Consider the following 20,894-nt stretch of genomic DNA (forward strand, 5'->3'; position numbering starts at 1 on the left):
GATCTTTTTTCTCAAAGTAATGATAAACCTGTGAGTTGGATGTAGAAAAGTCAGAATCAATATAGATGTTTTTATTGTAAAGAAAATTCAGATTGAACATAGTAAAAAACTGTAAATTATAGTGTCCGTCCAAAAAATATGTTGTACTTATAGTGAAAACTAACCTTGGATGATGGGTTAGTAGACTAAAAGCTTTAGGAATCCAAAGTACAACATATAATAAGTACCCTGTATCAAGATTGATGCAAAACAAGTGATATTTGACCTTTTTAGACAGATGTAGCAAAAAAAAAACCTCTTCTGGGGCCATTTGGGTGGATTTTCCATATCTCTGGCCCCCCTTGTTCGATTTTGACATGTGACATCTCTTTTTGACCGTTAGAGCCAATAGAATCCAAGGGAAATCGTCTCGCACACACTCATGTTAAAAATAAATGGTGGCCTCTCTGCGCATCCTAGCTTGCAGGAGAGGGGAGAAATATCGCTGCTCTGATATCAAGCAATGGAAAAGCTGTTTTATTGCTTATGGATTATCAGAACATTTCAAAGGGGACGCAGTCACATTGGATTAACCCATGGATTAACTACACCATCGTTTTTATGCCATTGAAGACCAGTTTAGACCAGACAAAGACGAAGGTAAGCCATGTTAGCGTTGTGGGCTACCTAGCGCCACTTGTTTTGATGTACATTTTTGTTGATAACGTCGCGAGTTTGTATCTTTCAGTGTTGTGGTGGGCACCGTTAGATTCTGTGTCTTTACGATCATAAACGATGTGTTGGATGTGCACCTAGGATAAGTAATAAGGGAGCTAGGAGTGATTATCGGTGCAGTAATAGGTTAGCATTTTTCGCTCAGGGGTCATTTAGATGCTTCTTATGAGACTTGTGTTTTGTTTTGGTAAAAATGGTTTGTATCGTCAGTTAGCTGAGATTATAATAATAATAATAATCTGGTATAACGCATTAATAGGTTCTTAAATATTAAGATCCCCTGAGACACAGTGTCGCGAGAAAAAAAAACAAGGGTACCCGCCGGCGGGGACCTTGGGGCTTAACAGGTTAACAAACACCTCTACAAAATAAGTGAGTTTTTACTTCTGCAGTAAGTGGAAGCTGGACTGGTAAGTAGGAAGCAGTACATTATTTGTATTTTCTTTAAATATAAATTTAATATCATTTGTAATATTGACCAGGTATCATTTACATCAAATGTATATAAAACAAAGTGCAATTATCCAAGATAATTCCCGGATAAATAGTGATTGAGAGTTGTTTACAACATGATGATGAGTGCTTCTCCTCCGGGGCTGACCTGGTTAATGTGCTCTGCTCCGGTCCAAGTGAAACTGCAGGTGTCATTGCAGCAGAGAACATAGAGGGGGGAGTCATCTGGGTTGGTCCCCGAGGGGCAGATCATTTCCGTGAACACAGAATCAGCATCCTCCTTCTCTGCAATGCCTGGGTCACCCACTGTGTTAGACATTTGAGGAGCAAGAGGAAAATATGGAGAGGGAAGAATGCCAGTTACAACATGTTGTAAGCGGAGCAGCTAAATAGGTCAGGATTGATATAACTGGTGGATTAACTCCAATGTTCCAGCAGTTAAAATGACATCAGATTCACAAAAATCATGATGTGTTCTCAGAATGCATTAACAGAAGTGGTGGCTGGTTATATGTGCATTATACAAGGCAGGCATTTCAATGCAATCATAACAGCCTCCCTTCAAATGACAGTCCTTTCAAATCAGAGTGCAGAAAGATGACTTATTAACTCACCCTTGGCCATTTTCTGAGCAGCCTCCAGCACAGTGATGGCTGCTGGGTAGGCTCTCCCACTAACTGCCAGCATGAATGGAGTCATTCCACGGGCATCCCTGTCAAACAAAGTCAATACCAATATACATGAGGGACAGACAAATAAACAGAGAATAGCAGATGAATGAGGACAGGATAAATGCAGTAGCATTGTATCCTATAAGGAAAAATATGATCTTACAGAAATAAAGAATCTTACTTTGCAGATAATAGCTCCCGTAGGTGTGGCCTCAGAACAACACTGTCACACATCAGCTTTAAGATGAGATGGGCGTTGGCCTTCCTGTCTTTAGACTCCACCACAGAGGGCTCAGTGGACGGCCCTGCGCGTATAGAGGAACAATCCATTAGATGAAACACAAGGACCACAAAGTGTGAATACACAATATGTACAGTACACAGCTGATGGACTCATTTACACTGGTACCAGAGTGATAATGCATACTGAAAATATCATAAATGTAATAATTGCCCCTTTAGACTTTCTGGATTCTCAGGAAATAGCACAACACATTCCTCAGCTTTTCTACAAAATGATCTTTCTTATATCATTTTGAGCTAAATTACCAGACTAGGGCTAGGGATTTCTAATGTCAAATAAGGAAATCTTGGAAAACAAATAAATAGGTATCAAATCTTAGATTTAGAAGATCGATGTTCCTTTGTGATTTCCTGTTAGTGTTAAGTTGTAAAAGAGTCTGATTCCATCTCTGTGATGACATGTACCTGGGATGGTGGAGGTGCTGGGCCCCTGGCTGGTCCCAGTGGAAGCAGTGGTGAGTGAACCCACAGCGGGGGCAAGAATGAAGTCAATGTCACCATCTGTTGATAAAAAAAGAAAAACAGACACATCAACACAAAGACTTGGAATAATTTACTTAGGCAAGGAAGGGTAGTTAAATCCATGAATGCACACTTTCTAAGACAGTGGTTCAAAGCCACCATCAGATGTAAAACTATAGAAAAACCACTCCAGAGTTCTAGAAGAGGGTATATTGTGCTTATTTGCCCATTTAAACAACTCTTCTACTGACCAGGGTCCATGGGTGGCGGATCGGGGACCCAACTTGGTGGGGCAATAGGTGGTGACACGGGGTCCTGGTGGTCGCTGGATGACGGGCCAGACTCATGGCGGCCTAGACCTGCTGCTCTCAGAGACCTCCGCATCATCTCTCTCAGCCGAAGCCTGGTGACGGCACAAAAATAGAAAACTGAAATTAACACCAACAATGCTTGTGTTTTTGCCTTACTGGAGAGCTTGATCACGGACATTGGATGTTCAAATATACATTTCTTATAGGGGGACATAGAGTCTTCTGTACAGAAAACTTTCCCTATATATTCTGTGAAGCATAAACAGGGTACAAGTGGTTATTTACCCTCTGCTGCTGGAGGAGCCAGTCCTATTCCCAGAACTGTTGCTTGAAACCACAGAAATGGCATTGGCAATTGCCTCCACAGCAGAAAGACGCTCTGCAAATGTGTTTCTCTCCGACCTTTCAGCTTCTGAAATGAAACGGCACGGTCACTTAGCATGGAGATCAGAGTCTTGGAGACTCCCGCCCAGACCTAAATATGGAGAGTAGACTTCTACTTGGAGAGGTCCCAGTTCACCTCCTGCCCTGCCGTGGTGCCCTTGAGCAAGGACCGGACATCCCCCTCCCCCCCACTCCCATTGCTCCCCGGGCGCTGTGCAATAGCTGCCCAGTGCTCCTAGTACTAGACTCCTGGTACTAGGATGGGTTAAATGCAGAGGCCAAATGTCACTGTGCTCTGCATGTGTGACCATTACAGAGAGTTTCATCCCTCCCATTCTATCTATGTTCTAAGTTTGAAAAGTAAAAAACTGAGAGACATTGGGAAGAAAAATGTGACAGTAACCAGGAATTCAAGATAAATGTAGTTTCTGACCAGACTCTTGACATGTATTGTCTAAGGCAGCAGCTTACCTTCCTCCTCTTTGGTCTCCTTGTTACTAACAGGGAAGCAGACGGAGACGGCGGCATGGAGGATGTTGCGGTTTCCATCACAGCGATGATCCAGAAGGGCTCCGAGGGCCTGGCTGCCCTGATCCAACAGGAAGGCCTGCTCCAGGTTCACCAGGTACTGCCGACACGCCTCGTAGTCACAACGCAGCACATGCTGCATCAGTGTCTGTTTCTGTAATACACCAAGACCATGAGTGAACACTGACTATCATCATTCATTTACATGCATTTGATGTGACTTAGACAGCATTGGTTTTTAGTCTCCTAAATATCTCTTAGTACTTGGGAGTTCACCGGTTGCTCAGTTTTAAACAAATTGTTTTTAGAACATCATGTTTACCTCGACAGCCATAATAATGATAGCAGCTTTCTTTTTAATCGTGGAGTTAGAGGGGAGATTGGCCAGAGAGTGCACTCCCATTCCCAGGCTGTTTATAGGTGGCAGATCCAACCAATCGGGATCTCGAATTCCACCCATGCAATCCTTGGCCATTGGGTAGATTGTGCCATTTCCATCTCGTAGGATGATGGGAGATTCCTGGAAGAAAAATAATATCAATATTTCAGATTTGCACATAGCAAGAAATGGGCCAAACAGAACATGTCCCCTATTTGTGGGATTTTTCTCACCTGTCCTGCAGTGAAGATAGCGACATTGCGCTCACTCTGACCCAGGAAGGCCAGGTTACTTGTGGGGAAGTTGTTCTCCTGTTCAGCTTTGCCTGTAGCCAGGTCAAAGATACAGTACCGAACCCAGCTAGCAGTTTTCAGCACGGCGTGGACTCCTGGAAGATGCAGAGATATTTAAGGATTTGAAATACAAATCTACAGAAAACACTAAACAAATACATTGACAAAATATATTAAACATACACGGAAACACAAAAAAAAGACTTACCCTTTGAGTCAACATTCACAGCCAGAATCTCTGCCTTTTCTGGGATGCAGAGCTTTTTAGGTGTGCGCTGAAAACAATCAGGAACTTTAGGAGTCCCGCCAGTTTTGACGACCTGTCGTAACAGAAGACAAGAATTGCTCACAACTGCACATATGCATTGACATTAAACTCAGGATGAGGACAAGTAATATTGGGGTCGTTTAAGTTCATACCTGCAGCTCGTCTATTCTGAGGAGCCGACAGTCCTGCAGCAGTGATGAAGGGTCGGAGTCAGTGGGAGCAGCAGTGCTCTGGTTGCTCATGCTGCTCGATGTTCCTGGAAACCTCACAGCAACATACGCGCCGTCCACTTTGAGCACCTAGAACATAGTTGTGAGGTTGTGAAACTGAGATGTCATGACGAACCAGAAACACAGGATGTAAGAACAGCCAGACTCAAAACACCTCCATTACTAAGTAGTACAAGATAAGATGCAAGATCTATGCATCGCCACATTTCAGAAGCACCCACCTTTCCAACGGGAACATTTTTGACATCCTCCACAAACACCACCTCCCTGAGAGGCCACTGCTCCTCATTCACCTTCTCTTCCTCTTTAGGAGCTGGGGTAGAACGCCTTCGCTCTGCAAGTAGGAGGGCATAATACCTTTTAGTTTGATCTCAGTATATTCAAAGACACATTCATGGATTGCAGATGGTTTTGATTAATAGAGAGGCGAAGTCTCTCCCCTTCCGGGGGACCTCCATGGGACCTTATTTCGGAAAAATTATGTATTGAAGTCAATGGAGAGAGAAAGATTATCTTTTTATCCCGTTTGAATTGTGCCACGAATTACACATATGATGTTTGTCAATTTAAAAGAACATTTTGCAAGTCAAAAAAATAAAAATGTGTCGTAAAACTGTGAAGTAACACAGTTTTTTGTGTGAAGCGCTCAATGAACTACATCCCTGGTCTCGCACACGTCACCAACACCAAGATGGCCGTCACGTTGGCACATTTCACCTCTTTCTTTCAGAATGAAGTGAAAAGTATCAAAAGAGGTGAAAATCACTACAAGTCTGGCCATGTTGAGAACTGTACACACACACAAGGGGAGTTAGTCGGTTCCGTAAGAGCCAGCATGCAGGACCGGCTTTACAAGGTTTCGGTGAGTAACACGAGTGTAATGTGTAACGTTAATGTCAACTAGCTAAATTCACTTACGTGACTCTGGGATTTGTAGTCTTTCTAGTTGCGTATTTTTCATAGTCTTATATTTCAACAGTTTTAAGACAAACTGTGACTTTTTTGACATGGAAATGATTTTTTTAAGATTGACAAACATCATATGTGTAATTCGTGGCTCAATTCAAACGGGATCGAAAGATAAGTTCTCTCCCCATTGACTTCAATACATCATTTTTCAGAAATAAGGTCCCATGGGGCGGAAGAAGAAGGGCGTGACGTCGCCACTCTATAGGGATGCTCCGATCGCCAATTTTGGGGTCGATCGTCGATCCGATCGAGTGGGCGGGGCCTATGGGGATCTTCCATTTAAAGTGATGTTTAAAACTCAATGGGGCTCATTCACTGGCGCTTCCACAAACAACAACCAACATAATTATTACATTCAAATGAAGTACATTATTCATGTTTACATTCACTTTGGATAATAACACGGGAGAAATGAGCGGAAGCGCTCTCTTTTCCTCTCTCTCTCTCCTGACAGCCCGTCAGTATCGTCTCATGCAGCTCACTGATCCAGTAATGAGTGACCCGACAGTGAAGAATAAATATATTTATAACTAGTTTAGCTTGTTCCAGAGGTAGATACAATAGCTAAGTGTGTTAGGTCTAACTCTTAGTGTGTGTTTCGCTCCGCTCACCGGTCCGTCACGGCGGGCGGAGCTGCAGGATTTCTGCTTCACACACGTTGCATACCGCTATTTTACTGTCTTTTTCGGACACCTTAAAATAATGCCAGACCGGTGAAGCCATTTTGGCGAGCTTGTTTTGCCGCACACAGAGAAAAGTGTCATGTATTTTACATCATAATTTTACGTCATGCGATCGGCATTTTTAGAGAGCACCGATCGATTGGCAGTGAGTGAGTCTCGGCCGATCGGAGCATCCCTATTGATTAATATTGTTGACTAGACGGTGAAAAATATAGTGCTGAGCAGGTGCTAAAGGCCAACTGTGGGTTTCATATGATAAGAGGTAAAAACAAGGAAAAGATATACAGCACAGTATAAACAGTGAGCAGGCTGTACTGCCTTCACAGGAAAACAAGCAGGGAGGAAAAGTTGCTGATAAAAGCCTGTGCGCCATCTGTTTCAAAGTCAAACTAATAACGAGAACACGGAGTGAGGCAGAAATTGGTTCAGTGCCTGGGAGATAGTGAGGGAAGAAGAGACTCAAGTGTTGTTGTGAGAGCTAGAGGTTAAGAGGGAGTGAGAGAGAGAAGCTGACATACTGTAGGGCAGTGAGGCACTGCTAGCAATAGAAGAGGTATCACTGCAGGTGGACGCTGGCGAGGGAGGAGGTCCCATCTCAGTCTTCACCAGCTCCGGCTTGCTTTCCGTCCTATGGGTACAGATCAAGATAGGGAAATACATTTTATTTAATATTTTCCTTAATAGAAAATCTGACTGAGGTCTGTGTCTTTTAATAATATGATGTAAAAACATGAAATGATGAGACAATTCATTTAAATAAATTGACAGATTATTATTATTATTATTATTTCTACACAAAATGAAACTGACTTGATTTCCAGGGTCTTAGGTGTCTTTTCCAAGTTCTTGAGGCTCTCTGGAGATCGCAGCTGGAACCTGCAGCTGTCGTTCATGTTCCACACTGACTCCAACAGGACGCCCACTTTGGGAATCCCAGCACTGACAGAAAAGGCCACTGCACCGGCGTGGTAGAGGGGGTTATTCCTCAAGCACACCTAAGGAAGGAAACAGGACATTTATTGCTTTTTCTGTAAACAGGGTTCCTGCAGGTTTCGCCAACTCAAATTTAAGACCTTTTTAAGACTTTGAATAGAGTTTAAGACCTATTTCACGGCAAGAAATTATGAAGGAAAATTGCTATGAAAGAAGAAATACGTCCCATAATTACTTACAAAGTAAATGTATTCATGTTCAACATAAGAACAATGACTGAACATAACAGCATAACAGTATAGAACTGTGTTAGACAAAAAGTGTGTGTGTGTGTGTGTGTGTGTGTGTGTGTTAGGGCTGTGCAATTAATCGCAATTACGATTTTGGCCTGCCACAATTACGAAAACATCATAATCGAAAAAAACCGATTATTTTGCTTTGCTAGGTTGTGACAGTGCACTACAACATATTTGATCTAATTAATTTTAGTCTAATTTATTTTTATTTATATATGTTTAGTAGCTTGTGGAAGTGCGCTCCAAAATATTTGTTGATCTTGTTTATTGGTATTTATTATTTTGATATTATTTATTTAAATGTATAATTAATTTAATTAATTTTTGTATTGGTTTTTCAGTTGAATTATATGTTCAGGGTAATCAACAGTTAAAAATATACTGTTCAAATTTGTATTTGTTTTAAAGTTCAATAAATGGATGTTTTCAAAGTCAATGAATAATCGTATTTAATAATCGTGATATCAATTATTGACCAAAATAATCGTGATTATGATTTTTGCCATAATCGAGCATCCCTTGTGTGTGTGTGAGAGAGAGAGAGAGAGAGAGAGAGAGAGAGAGAGAGAGAGAGAGAGAGAGAGAGAGAGAGAGAGAGAGAGAGAGAGAGAGAGAGAGAGAGAGAGAGAGAGAGAGAGAGAGAGAGTAGAGAGAGAGAGAGAGAGAGAGAGCTATATTCAGAGCTCTGCTGCCTTGGCTACACTATTTCATCGTTGCTGTTGTATGATTGGTGTTTAACTAAGGTAGTTAGCGTCCACAGCACCTCCGCTTTTAGGGTTGACGTAGACCCAAACGTCGCCCGGAGGTCCGCCGGTGTTGTTGCGGGAGCTGCTGCACTAGCAAAACAAACGCTAATTTATTTTTGCAAAAGGTGCAGCGGGCTTCAAACACGTTCCCCTCCACTGGTTTCAACCAAGCACTAAATTCAAGGTTTTCCAACCAAATACGGTTGAACTGACATCTCCCCATATTTATTTGTAAGTAGATTCGAAGAGACATGAGTTTCTGACTGCCGCTAGCTGAAGCTTGGTTGCTAGGTTACTAGCTGGGTGTTCTCCAATAAGGGGCCGGGGGAAACAAAGTTAGTGATTACTGGTTCCATGTTGATTTAATTCAATACAGATTGTTGGGGGGAACTGAAAGGCTCTTACCTTACTGGTTACTTTGCAGCCCGGACATTTCCCCCAAAACACATTTAGACGTGATCGCTACACAGAACTACCTTTCAAATACGATCATTTTTAAGACCTTCTAAATCATATTTAAGAACTTTCTTATTTTTTTGGTCATATTTAAGACCTTTGTAAGGCCTTAAATTTAGATTATCAAATGTAAGACTTTTTAAGACCCCGCGGGAACCCTGTGTAAAGCTTGAGCTTATACCAGAAGTACTCTGAAGAAGAGAAAAAATGTCCACTTGTCATACAATATAATATAATAATTAGGGCTGTCAGTCGATTAAAATATTTAATCGCGATTAATCGCATGATTTTCCATAGTTAATCGCACATTTTTGATCTGTTCTAAATGTACCTTAGAGGAATATTTTTCAAGTTTGTAATACTCTTATCAACATATGAGTGGACAAATATGCTTTATGCTAATATTTATTATCATTTGAACAATGACAAATATTCTCATGAATATTAAACACAACAACCTGGAACCTCTCTCATACAATAATACAATACAAATGGTGTGTGTGTGTGTGTGTGTGTGTGTGTGTGTGTGTGTGTGTGTGTGTGTGTGTGTGTGTGTGTGTGTGTGTGTGTGTGTGTGTGTGTGTGTGTGTGTGTGTGTGTGTGTGTGTGTGTGTGTGTGATGGATCGTTGGAGCTATGTGCAACTCAAGGCATATGCTCGAACGGGAGCTGCCTGGACGCTGCAATCATGTTGCGCACTATCCGTGCTTAGTGTGCTGACTTCTCGTACAATGTCCCACTGGCTTCCTGCATAAAGTCAAGTGCTCGGCGCAGTTGTGGCGAAATGTCGCTCCTCTGTTTTCATTTAAACAGCTCCTTATATCCGTTAGCGCAGCTAGCTAGCACCAGATGCTAACAACAACAATGCCCGTAAGGTCTCTCTCTCTCTCTCGCTCGGGCCACTCATACACACACCCTCCCGGTCCTCCCAACAGCCAGTCGGTGCCTGCCGGTGAGCGTGGAAGTGTGGTCTGCCACAAGCGGGCGACAGGAGCGGGGCTGTCAGCATCAGCTTGTAGATGGTATTTTAAACTCGATGCGCTCTGAAACTACGGGGCGGTCGAGGAAAAAAAATACACATGCTTTAATCGCGTTAAAATAATTAGTGGCGTTAACATTTTTTTGCGTTAACGCGTTAACTTGACAGCCCTAATAATAATAATACATATCACTGTACCCTGTATGCAAGGGCTGGTTTGCCTTCGCTAACTGTACGGAGGCTCAGTCACTGGTACATTTTTATATACAAAGCCATGTTAGGGAAACTTCCATCCTACATCTACTCCCTGATCTCACGGCGAATTGTAAGTGGCTACTGCCTGAGATCGCATGCTGTGGTTTTATTAAATGTGCCAACTGCTAGGACTGTCTTATACCTCATTCACACCAATGCAACTCCGGTTCAAGCTCCGTGCTAGCGCTTTTGAGGTTCAGAACAGGTTCTTCGGTTTAGCTCTGGCTCTTTTCACACCGCCCAGAGTCCGACTGGTAATGCGTCGTTGCGTCATCGTTTGCGTCATGACGTAACCGTTTGCGTGCCTGCTTCATAAAGCCAAACCGTGTGGATGAAATCAGTTGCATTCATTTCTTATGGCTCTATCTGCAGCTTTTCCGGAGTCATTTCTGTGGTTTAGTTATATTCTTATAAAAAAGTGTACTCGGGTCAATAAAGGTTTTTTTAAAACACAAAGCTTCCGAGGTCGGTCTTATTTCTTAAGGTGGACTGAACCATGAGTGTGGAGTAACGTTGTATCTTTCATTTAAATGAACTGTAACATTCACCCAGGTATGTAACAGCTGTTCTCAAATGAACACGTGAAGTAAAATTTAATATTTATATTTTTATAGATTTATAATGAGTTATAATGAGAGGTGATCAACGTGAATGCTCAGGTTCCACCTTAACACGCAGACACGTTGCTTCACCATGAGCAGAAACCTTTATATACAGTCATATGGCAGAAACACTGAAACTCTTGTTAAGTTTCTCCATCGTTGTGTACAAACTGGATAAAACGCGGGCTTTTTGTTGTTGTTCAGGAGTTGATCTGTCTCTGCCCCCGCCTCGACGTAAGCGTGACGTATGTGGTGCTTTTGCTCTGGCCGGACAATTATTTGGTGCTTGAAATGAACCGGATTCCGGAGCTAAGAGGCTGCTCCGCTGCGGTGTGAAGAGGAAAACCCGGTGCTTTTCAAGCTCCAGCTCCGAACCGGCCCCGAAACACCGTTGGTGTGAATGAGGTATTAGGGAAGATGGCTTTTAGATGCGCAGCTCCTCTGTCTTGGAATAGTCTGCAATTGAAATGGAAACTGAGCAATCTGGTGCCACTAAATGTTTTTAAAGCTCGGTTGGATGCTACTCAATCGGAAGCTGTTGGTACCTGTTCATGTGGATAGTTATGTAAATTGTAAATCCCTGTAATGACGCTGTATGATATCCTTTTTGTTGTTCTGTATTCATGTTGAACCTACTTGAGCAGGTCTCCCTTGAAAAAGAGATCAATGATCTCAATGGGATACACCTGGGTAAATAAAGGTTTGAAATTAAATTAAATATTCGCTAAAGCAAAAAAAAGTTTAAACTATGACAATTCAACATTCTGTCTTACCTGTGTTCCCACGGTGATGTTTGGTATTGACGAGATGCCAGCACTGGATTTGGGCTTTTTGTTCTTGGCTCTGGCCTTTTCAAGCATTTTCTTCCGTTGACTAAAAGGCACAACACCCCTGCAGACAGACGCAAGCAGCAAAGTGTCAAAACTTTACAGACATTCATACATTTCCTCTGATGTCACGTTATAGCACCAAATAAACACAATCACAGAATCTTTTCCCATCAATAGCAGGATAACAATGTCATGGTGACATAAATCATTATAATCCCTTTTAAGTTAGTTTGATGAGAAATGATATATATTCTTACCACCAGTAGAGGGTATTCTCCAGCTGTACACACGTGTAGAGCGCACAGCAGTGCAGTGACACCATGCGTTCCCCCTGCAGCTCGGGGAAAGCCTGAGCACTGTGCTCAAGCTTAGAAGCCACTGTGCTCAGTGTGTCGTCTACCCAGGTCGCAACCTGTACCAAAAGCACAAACTTCAGTTCATAAAAAAGAAAAACATAAAATATATGTATGATAGACTATTGACGCTTTAATTCAACACAACTGTATGCTTACTCAACTCATCCTTTGGTTAAAGGGGCCCTATTATGCTCATTTTCAGGTTCATATTTGTTCCTCTCCTGTGACACGTCTCCATGCTTTAATGTCCAAAAAGGTCTTTATTGTTCTCATACTGCCTGTGCTGCAGCACCTCTTTTCACCCTCTGTCTGAAACCAGAGCCCAGTCTGCTCTGATTGGTTAGCTGGCCGGCTGTGAGATCAATTATTAGAAATGTCCCGCCACTTAGTCTATCACGTACAATGTGTTGGAGTGCCAATAAAAGCGTGAGTGTTACATAGTGATGTCATTATTGTTACAGAAGTAAACAAAGAGTTACATTAAGGCTTTTCTATAACACACTACAGGAATGTGAAAACCCCACAAAGCTTGATAGGGCTTCTTAAATCAATTATCATGTACTAAGCACAGCATGTGGTGTTTTTATGTCAAGAGGGGCAATCGTAATGTACCTTGTTGGTCTCTGTAGCGACAGTTGCTCTGATGCTATTGGCAGACAATAAGGTGATCTTCTCATTGGCCAGGCCGAGGAAGGATACACGCGGGTGATGAACGGAAGGATTCTACGGGAAAATATGAAAAGTTGTGATTGTAGGTCACAAAAGGCATTAAGCATGCTACAATAACAAATAGATGCATTTTGTTTTGCTAGAAAAGTATATACATAGGAAAGTCATTGGTGATTCCTTTGATGAAAGTTGCCCTACCTGTGCACTCCTGTAGGGTTCAGGTTCGCTCCACTTCCACTGATACAGCTCTCCTTTGGAGCTGACAGCCACCAGCTCTGTGAACATGGCGCCGATGCTCACAAACTTCACCCCATCCTGGAAAGAAAATGAAAGATATAAAAAATATCAGCCAAAGCAAAACCTAACTGTCCAAGTAAATGAATTTGCTACGAGTGGAGGTCTCAAGGGCATCTTGGAATAGGAAGGTATATGTTTTTTTAAATCAACAGCTGGGTTTGTGCTCCTCCTACCTTGTCAGGCCACCACTGGAGCTCCTCTCCCAAGGAGACAGGGCTCTGGACCGGGATGCTCTTCTTGTCCAAGCTGGGCTCGCCCTCGCGGCTGGTGGAGCCTCGCTCTGTGTCAAAGGAGGCCCCATCCAGCCACCGGCGCTCACGTAACCTCAGCACGGACTCGCGCTCACGCAACAGCTCTGAGTCGCGCTCTAAGGGGAGAAGGAGAACTGGTATGCAATAAGGTCACACCAGTGGGATAGAAGTAAGCCACTCTCTGGGAAAGACCCGTCAACATAGTTTTAAAATAGAGATTGTTTTTTTAGAATAACTTTAAGGCAATTTAAAATTGCAGTACTGAAGTTTGAGTGGGAGTCTAAATTAAAGTTGTGGGTGAGTCAGTTTGAACGCTCATATGTTAAAATGCGAGGTAGAAGGGGAAGTGGATAGACAGAAATAAATCATGCATGTTGGCTAAAAGTGGGCTAGGCAGGTTTTTCAGAATAGACTGCCATGAAGGGTCCCTGTTAAGACAGGGGGGCCTAGCGGGCCTTTCTCAGAGAGCTCACAGTATGTAGCCATGCATACAACACCAAACATTTATAGCCTTTAGCATCAAACACCCATATCACAAGTCAAGCTCAACAGACTGAAGTGGAAATGTCCCCAGCAAACTAACTAAAACCATTTTACATGATTTTCTTCAAAACTTATAAAAATCTCAGTTGAAAGGAAAACATTTCCCTACATTTGTCCTTTTTCTAAAAAAAGAATAAAAAGAATGAGCTTGTTAGATAATGTCTTATTCAATCTAAAGCCAATGGCAAGCTTTATCCTTGAATCCATCTAAAAAACTAAAATATTTGTTTTCCTTTTGTGCCGTCTCATCGTTAAGAGGCCATTAAAGCTCAAACTCTACATTAAAAAGCCATCACCAGTGTTGCCACCAAAGCCTCTCCAACACCCTGATTTGATTGAAGTGAGAAGTGAGATGATGTGTTACCTCTGGAGGATCCCAGGCGAGACAGTGAGGAGCGTCTGAAAGAGGGGTATCCAAAGTAGCTGATGTCCTCAGAGAACATGGCGTCAGCGTCAATAATCACACTGGGATGAGCAGAGTGGATGTCTGCATCCAACAGGGACATCAGGTCCTCTGTGTGACAGAAAGGCACAAGAGGATGATTTACTGTCTAAAGACCATTACAATGCTCAAACAAATCATTCGAGGCAGGTCTATATCTACTATATGTTTAACTGTTGATAAGCATGAAATCAAGTCTTAATTGGTAATATAGCTAATCGAAATTGACCTCTTGTTGAACAAACAGCATATCATCGATGTTTCATAAGCCCTTGTCCTTCTGTCTCCATTTACAGATTCTGTTTTTTGACAAACCTCCAGGGAGGTAGGACTCGCTGGCAGTGTCATCTCCATCATCTCCATCTTCATCGTCCCGGCTCAGCAGGTTGTTGACGGCGAGGTTGACGTCAAGGTTGGTCCTCTGGAGTTCGCGAATGATCACACTCCTGGACTTCCCCTGAAGGACTACCTGGGCCTGGGGAAAGGAAAACAAAGAGGAAAACTTATTTATTGAAACTCACTTGTGACTTCAGTTAATGTGCTGTACATTTGTACAGCACATTAACTGTACATTTTGTACCAGAACTTAAGGTGTTAAGCTAGATATATATTTTTTTTTTACCTGAGTAATGAGTTCTTCAGGGATGACGGATGCTGGTATGACCGGCTGAGGCTGGCTACCCAGCAGCCCTGAGCCACGATCCCTTCCTGTACGGATCACACGGGTCTGTCGACGGGAATCGCGAGCTGCTGTTGACGACCTGCCCGACGTGCCTCCGCCCCCGCTTCCGCCCCCGCTCCCTCCTCCTCCTCCACTGCTGCCACCTCCAGCTCCGCCTCCCCCTGCTCCTCCACTTCCACCTCCTCCGCTGCCTCCATTACGCCAGAGCTCCAGCGACTCCTGTTACACAATGCAAGGCCATGGTCATACACGACTGCCAAAACCCCATCTGACTAACAGAGCAGACTCAAAACACATCTGGGTACTAAGTGGATTTAGTCTTTGTGACAGCAGAGACAGGGCAGCGCAGACGGAGAAGGGTTTGCATCAGAAGCATTTACAGGAAGGAAGAAATTAACTGGGGGAATATTTCCTAATTTAATCAGACATTGTAGGAGAAATGGCTTTGATTGAGAGGGAGTCTAAATAATACTGGTGGATGAGTCAGTTTGAACGCTCATATGTCAAAATGCGATGTAGAACAGGAAGAGGACAAACATTTTAATATTAGGTCCCACAACAACAATATTTGTAGGAGGAACTCAATGTTCCAGGTGTCAACAAAAGCACTAAGAAGACTGCATACAGCAAATTTAGAGTAGATGCACCCCTACCCCGCTGCAGCGTCAGTGCTGTGCGCTTGTCTCTGTCCAACCCTGCCAGAACTTACCCAAGGGTGTTGCCTGCCAGTCTGCCCAGTGTGTCAGAGCCAGACAGGAACCAGGGCGGATCACTAGTCCTGCCTGGCCTGGAGCTCCTTCCTGTCCCTGAACCACTGCTCAACTTTGAACTGGAAACAGAAGATGGGAGATCAGTTACAAACTTAGAAAAGTCCCACACAGGACAAAAATACTTTCTTTTAATATCTAGGTTAACAGAAGCTACATTTGCCAGAGGTTTGTTAAATAATACCCCTTGGTTCAGGAGGAATTTTCTTTGATATTGCACTGTATAACAGGAGGGGGCATTTTGGAGACTAGCATGGCAACACCCTTGGGAATCGGAATTGGCTGCAACTCGTTACTCGATCAAGACTTTCCGTTTTTATAAAAAGTTCTTGGGGTTCTAGGGTTGCGACAGCTGCAAAATAAGTACTTAATTTTACTCAACTGATGTGTTCTAAATATATTCAGGTATAAATGCAGTTTTTCTATATCAATTAAACTAAATGACAACAATTTTACGAACATGAAATAGACAACGTTACAATGACAAGAAATATTTCTACAAAAGAACAGGATCATTTGACCATATTGTATTAAGAGGCAATTCAAAGCAGAAATAGGGATTCAAATGATTCAAATGCAATACAGACAAAACATGAAATTCAGACAACAGGCTAGTGCAACTTGCCTGACTTTTGTTACGACTCAAAATCACAGAAGACATTAGACCTTGCTGAGTGAGCTGATAATCCTGCCAAAGCCAACCAGCCATCCTATTTTAAATAGGCTATCAGCAGCCCACAACAGTTCTGACTGAAAAGGTGTGTGAAACCATCTCATGTGCAAGTCTGAACAAGGGAACAAACGTGTGTTCTGCAGAAACATCTGGAGAAGGGAAGCCTTTTACAGCCTCCTTCACATGAATATTTAGTGGGTACAGGGGCCTTGGAAGCTCTGAAATCACTGTTGGATATTTTTCTGCTGGCAGGATATCCACAACTATCAAAGAGACATTCACCCAAAAAATATACTCTCAGCCAACACAAAACAGAGCAGCTAGTAAAAAAGGGTTTTTATTACATTGGAAACACACTTGCACAGCCATTAAGGGAACGGGGTTACAGAAAATGAAACAATTTGGAAGCCGTCTAACTGTTGGTTATTGGGTGTACAAATTAGAATAAAAGGCAGCAGTAGGCCAGATATTTTTAATGTTCCTGGAATGCATTTAACTTTCTTTTAACTCTCTAAAAAGCAGCTCTGTAGTGAGAATGAACTCATGGACATTGTAATCATAAAAATCACAACACCAAAGCTTCCCCGTTGCAATAGATGCTTGCTGGAGAACCTTTATCAGATATATTTTATACTGCAGAGAGATTTAAATCTTTGTAGAAAAGAGACTGAGTTTTATTCTTAAAGAAAAAAAAACATGTCCAACTGCTGCAAACGTAGCCATAAGGGGCACAAGGGAGCATGTTCAGTGCATATTGTACAAGATATCTCCACAAGCAATCTGTTTTCCATCTTGGTGCAAAAAAGGTTTGAGGGCAGATCCGATCGTAAAGAGAAAACTCACCCATCGTTGCCTTCCGGTTTGCTGAGCTCCAGGCGATCAGGCTGGACAGCAAAGCTGATTCTGCACACGCGGCCATCCTAAAGAGATGCATTCATGGTTTTCAGTGTCACACATTTGACTAATAAAAACACTTGAATATAGAGTGCTGTTTATCAAATTAGCCAGAAATAAAAAAGACATGAAGCCCAACACCCTGAGTCCATATGGAAATTATAAATGTGTATATCTGTAGATTTATTTCAGTGGAGCTAGAAGATATAAGTCATTGCAAAAAATGAAGGCACAACATTTGACTCCACACTCACAAGGAACACACTTCCACTTGCATACCCCAGTTGGCAGTTTGACATTTCTGTCAAAGCTCAAACCCCCTAAGGTCAATTACTACATGTTGCCTCTACAGCTTGTCTACAGCCCTGTTCAAACTGGATTACCCTAATTGGGGTTTGCCAAGGAACCAGACGTATCTGCGAGCTTGTGTTTTATTTGCTCTGGCAGAAGAGTCTGGCCCCCTGAACTTTACATAGATCTAAACCAACTTGAGATTTGAAAGGCCAGTCAAAAGCATTCTATTGGAGATGATGAGTGTTATAAACACAGATGAGACTTTTTCAGAACAAACAAGATGGCTGCAGCTGATGTGGAAACATCGGTTAAAGCTGCTTTGGTGTAATTTTTTAACGTTATGGACAGTATATTTTGGATTGAGGAAATCTAATCAAACACTTAAATTAGTTGGGAAAGAACCTATTTCCAAAAGGATTTGGCTTAAGATTCATATGCAAAAATCATAATTTACCAGCTCATGTCTGAACGCTGTCGTCTGTTTTCCATTGCTCAGAGCTATGTCCCATGTTTTGTTGCTAAAAAGTGGTTGTAGATCCATCCAATGGACCATTTTCGCAGCAGCCATTTTGTTATTTTACTGTAGGGATAATTATAGTCTCTTTCTAATTAGTATGTCACAGCCATTCCAGTGAGCTAGCATGCACCATAGCAAAACCATGGGTGCTCGAGCTTTCAGCTGCTCGGCTCCCAGACTCTGGAACTCCCTGCCACTACACATCGAAAAGTATGATTCCATAACAACATTCAAAACCCAACTCAAAACCCACCTGTTAAACTGTCATTTTCTTTATAAACTGTACCCTGTGTCCTTTTGTGTCCTTCTATAGTCCATTTCCTGTTGTTTGTCTCGTCTTACCCCAGCTGATACTTCACTAAATCCACTGTTTTAATTGTTCCCTATATTGCCCCTATGCCCTGTAAGGTGTCCTTGGGTGTTATGAAAGGCGCCCCCCAAAATAAATGTATTATTATTATTATTATAGCAGCACAATGGTCCACCTAAGTGCAAAATGTTAACACCTGTTAGCCTGCAATGACATGTCAAAATGGCTGCTGTGAAAAGGGGCCATTGCATCCAGAGGCATTTTGGTCTGCACTCGTTGACAGCCGAGGAAGCCCATGTGGAAATAGAACATTTAACTGAGAAGCTAACTGAAGACTAATTAACATAAGAGATTTGGTCTGGCGATTTCAGGCTACATTTAGTTTGTGTTCTGAATAAAAACCTAACATACAATCTAGGGCTGCTCAATTCATCATATTTTAAATCGCGATTACGGCTGGCAACGATTACGAAAACAACGTAATCGAAATAAAACGATTATTTTTTTATTATTATTTTAACTTTTTTTTGTGTGTGTAATTATACCTAAAGTTCAGGGTAATCAACTGTTAAAAACATACTGTTCAAATGCTTTTTCTCCAATAAATTGATGTTTTCAAAGTAAATGGATAATTGTTTTTAATAATCGTGATATCAATTATTGACCGAGTGGAGTGAGTGGAATATGTTGAATATGTTGAACCAACATGTTGGCTATATGTTAAGGAGTTTTCAGGTTGTGACAGTGCACTGCAACATGTTTGTTGATCTTGTTTATTGGTATTTATTATTATTTATTTAAATGTAGACATGTATGTATAATTTATTTTATTTTGTATTGGTTGATTACCCTGAACGTATAATTCAACAGTTAAAAAGTTAAAATTATTATTTGCATTTGTTTTAAAGTACAATAAATGGATGTTTTCAAAGTCAATGAATAATCGCATTTAATAATCGCAATTACAATTATTGACCCAACTAATCGAGATTATGATTTTTGCCATAATCGAGCAGCCCTAAAACAATCTATTTAATCCGTACCACAATTTGTGCAAATCTAGAAATTAAAACAGAAGCGAATGACATAGCAAAGTCAGGGGTGATGTGATAATATTGACCATCTTTATGTTAACTGTTTTGGTTGGCAGTAAATAAAACATATATTCTGGATCCCTAAGTGTTTCATTAATGCTAATGATGTAATGTCTCATAGCATTACCTCAAGCAGAAATCCGGCATGGTTTGGACCGACAACACACTGTTTTAGGGTCGCCTGCTCCAGCTGACTAAGGTGTGGATGACTGCATTGGAAAAGGGAAAACAAACAAAGAGACAAATGAGACAATATTCAGGATAAGGCAATAGATCATTACATTAAACAAAGCAGCCTGCAGTTACAATGCTGACACACACTTACCTGTTAAAGCTGTATTTGTTGAGCTTCTCTGAGACTTCCCGGAGCCTGACAAATAGATAAAGACTATATTAATAATAATAATACAAATCGAGAACCGTTTAAGATACAATGCAGATTAATGTATGCAATTCCAAAATGAAGTGCTGGAAGATGCTTCAAAACATGAACCACCATTTATATGAGGATAAATATATTTTATAAGGATTAAAACAAAAACATTTGTTTGAGTATTGTTTGATACTGCATCGATTTTCAGAAGACTAGTTTGTATTCGAGATGCTCGATTATGGTCAAAATCATAATCTCGATTATTTGGGTCAATAATTGATATCACGATTATTAAAAACGATTATCCATTTACTTTGAAAACATCCATTTATTGGAAAAAAAATGTTGAACAAAATGTTTTTAACAGTTGATTCCCCTGAACTTTAAGTAGAATTCAACTGAAAAACTAATTTAAAAAAAAGTTTAAATAAACAATGGTTTTATTTCGATTATGTTGTTTTCATAATCGTTGCAAGCCAAAATCGTAATTGCGATTAATTGAGCAGCCCTAGTTTGTCTGCAACAGGGGCTAAAATTACACACAAATAATTGTTATGATGTTGGCTATTACAGGGAGTTAAATGCAAACGCAGATTCCCCTGTTGTGATAGCATAACAATTTAACTCGGAATGTATGTATAAGACGATGAATGACAGATTTTCTAAAATTACATTTTTTTAAAAGCGCAATATATCACCTTGGTAAGTTAAGCAATATATAAATCCAGAAAATAACTAACTTGAGACTAAAAAACAACTGCCTCCTTACTACAAGCAGATCAAGTGTCAAGCTTTCCAGATCATCATAACACTATCTGAATTAGCTATGATACAATTACAGACAACTATAAATTCAAGGATTTCAGGGAACTTTTAACTGCTCTTTCACTTTTAAAACAGTTTTCTAATTGGTTTGCCTGTAAGTTGGCAGTTGGATTTCATTGTCCAATTAACTTGATCATTGTTTCCACCCAAGATTTCCATTTTC

General features: G+C 41.3%; 1 protein-coding gene across 1 annotated transcript in view; it reads right to left on the minus strand.

The window, feature by feature from the left end:
* Positions 1-20,894, minus strand: part of ubr5 (ubiquitin protein ligase E3 component n-recognin 5) — a 41,392-nt gene that overhangs the window by 19,650 nt on the left and 848 nt on the right. The window contains exons 2-27 of the mRNA XM_034230058.1: positions 19,859-19,903; positions 19,661-19,742; positions 17,268-17,344; positions 15,711-15,813; positions 14,925-15,203; positions 14,618-14,777; positions 14,225-14,374; positions 13,240-13,433; positions 12,968-13,084; positions 12,713-12,823; positions 12,002-12,156; positions 11,688-11,805; positions 7,459-7,643; positions 7,167-7,276; positions 5,218-5,330; positions 4,919-5,065; positions 4,707-4,818; positions 4,439-4,593; positions 4,149-4,346; positions 3,770-3,980; positions 3,200-3,326; positions 2,855-3,006; positions 2,547-2,642; positions 2,020-2,143; positions 1,782-1,879; positions 1,316-1,473 (exon numbers count right to left, since the gene is read on the minus strand). Of these exons, the coding sequence (XP_034085949.1) occupies positions 1,316-1,473; positions 1,782-1,879; positions 2,020-2,143; positions 2,547-2,642; positions 2,855-3,006; positions 3,200-3,326; positions 3,770-3,980; positions 4,149-4,346; positions 4,439-4,593; positions 4,707-4,818; positions 4,919-5,065; positions 5,218-5,330; positions 7,167-7,276; positions 7,459-7,643; positions 11,688-11,805; positions 12,002-12,156; positions 12,713-12,823; positions 12,968-13,084; positions 13,240-13,433; positions 14,225-14,374; positions 14,618-14,777; positions 14,925-15,203; positions 15,711-15,813; positions 17,268-17,344; positions 19,661-19,742; positions 19,859-19,903 (3,577 nt within the window). The remainder of the gene's footprint in view (positions 1-1,315; positions 1,474-1,781; positions 1,880-2,019; positions 2,144-2,546; positions 2,643-2,854; positions 3,007-3,199; positions 3,327-3,769; positions 3,981-4,148; positions 4,347-4,438; positions 4,594-4,706; positions 4,819-4,918; positions 5,066-5,217; positions 5,331-7,166; positions 7,277-7,458; positions 7,644-11,687; positions 11,806-12,001; positions 12,157-12,712; positions 12,824-12,967; positions 13,085-13,239; positions 13,434-14,224; positions 14,375-14,617; positions 14,778-14,924; positions 15,204-15,710; positions 15,814-17,267; positions 17,345-19,660; positions 19,743-19,858; positions 19,904-20,894) is intronic.

This window comes from Gymnodraco acuticeps, unplaced genomic scaffold, assembly GCF_902827175.1.
Source record: "Gymnodraco acuticeps unplaced genomic scaffold, fGymAcu1.1, whole genome shotgun sequence".
NCBI lineage: Eukaryota > Metazoa > Chordata > Actinopteri > Perciformes > Bathydraconidae > Gymnodraco > Gymnodraco acuticeps.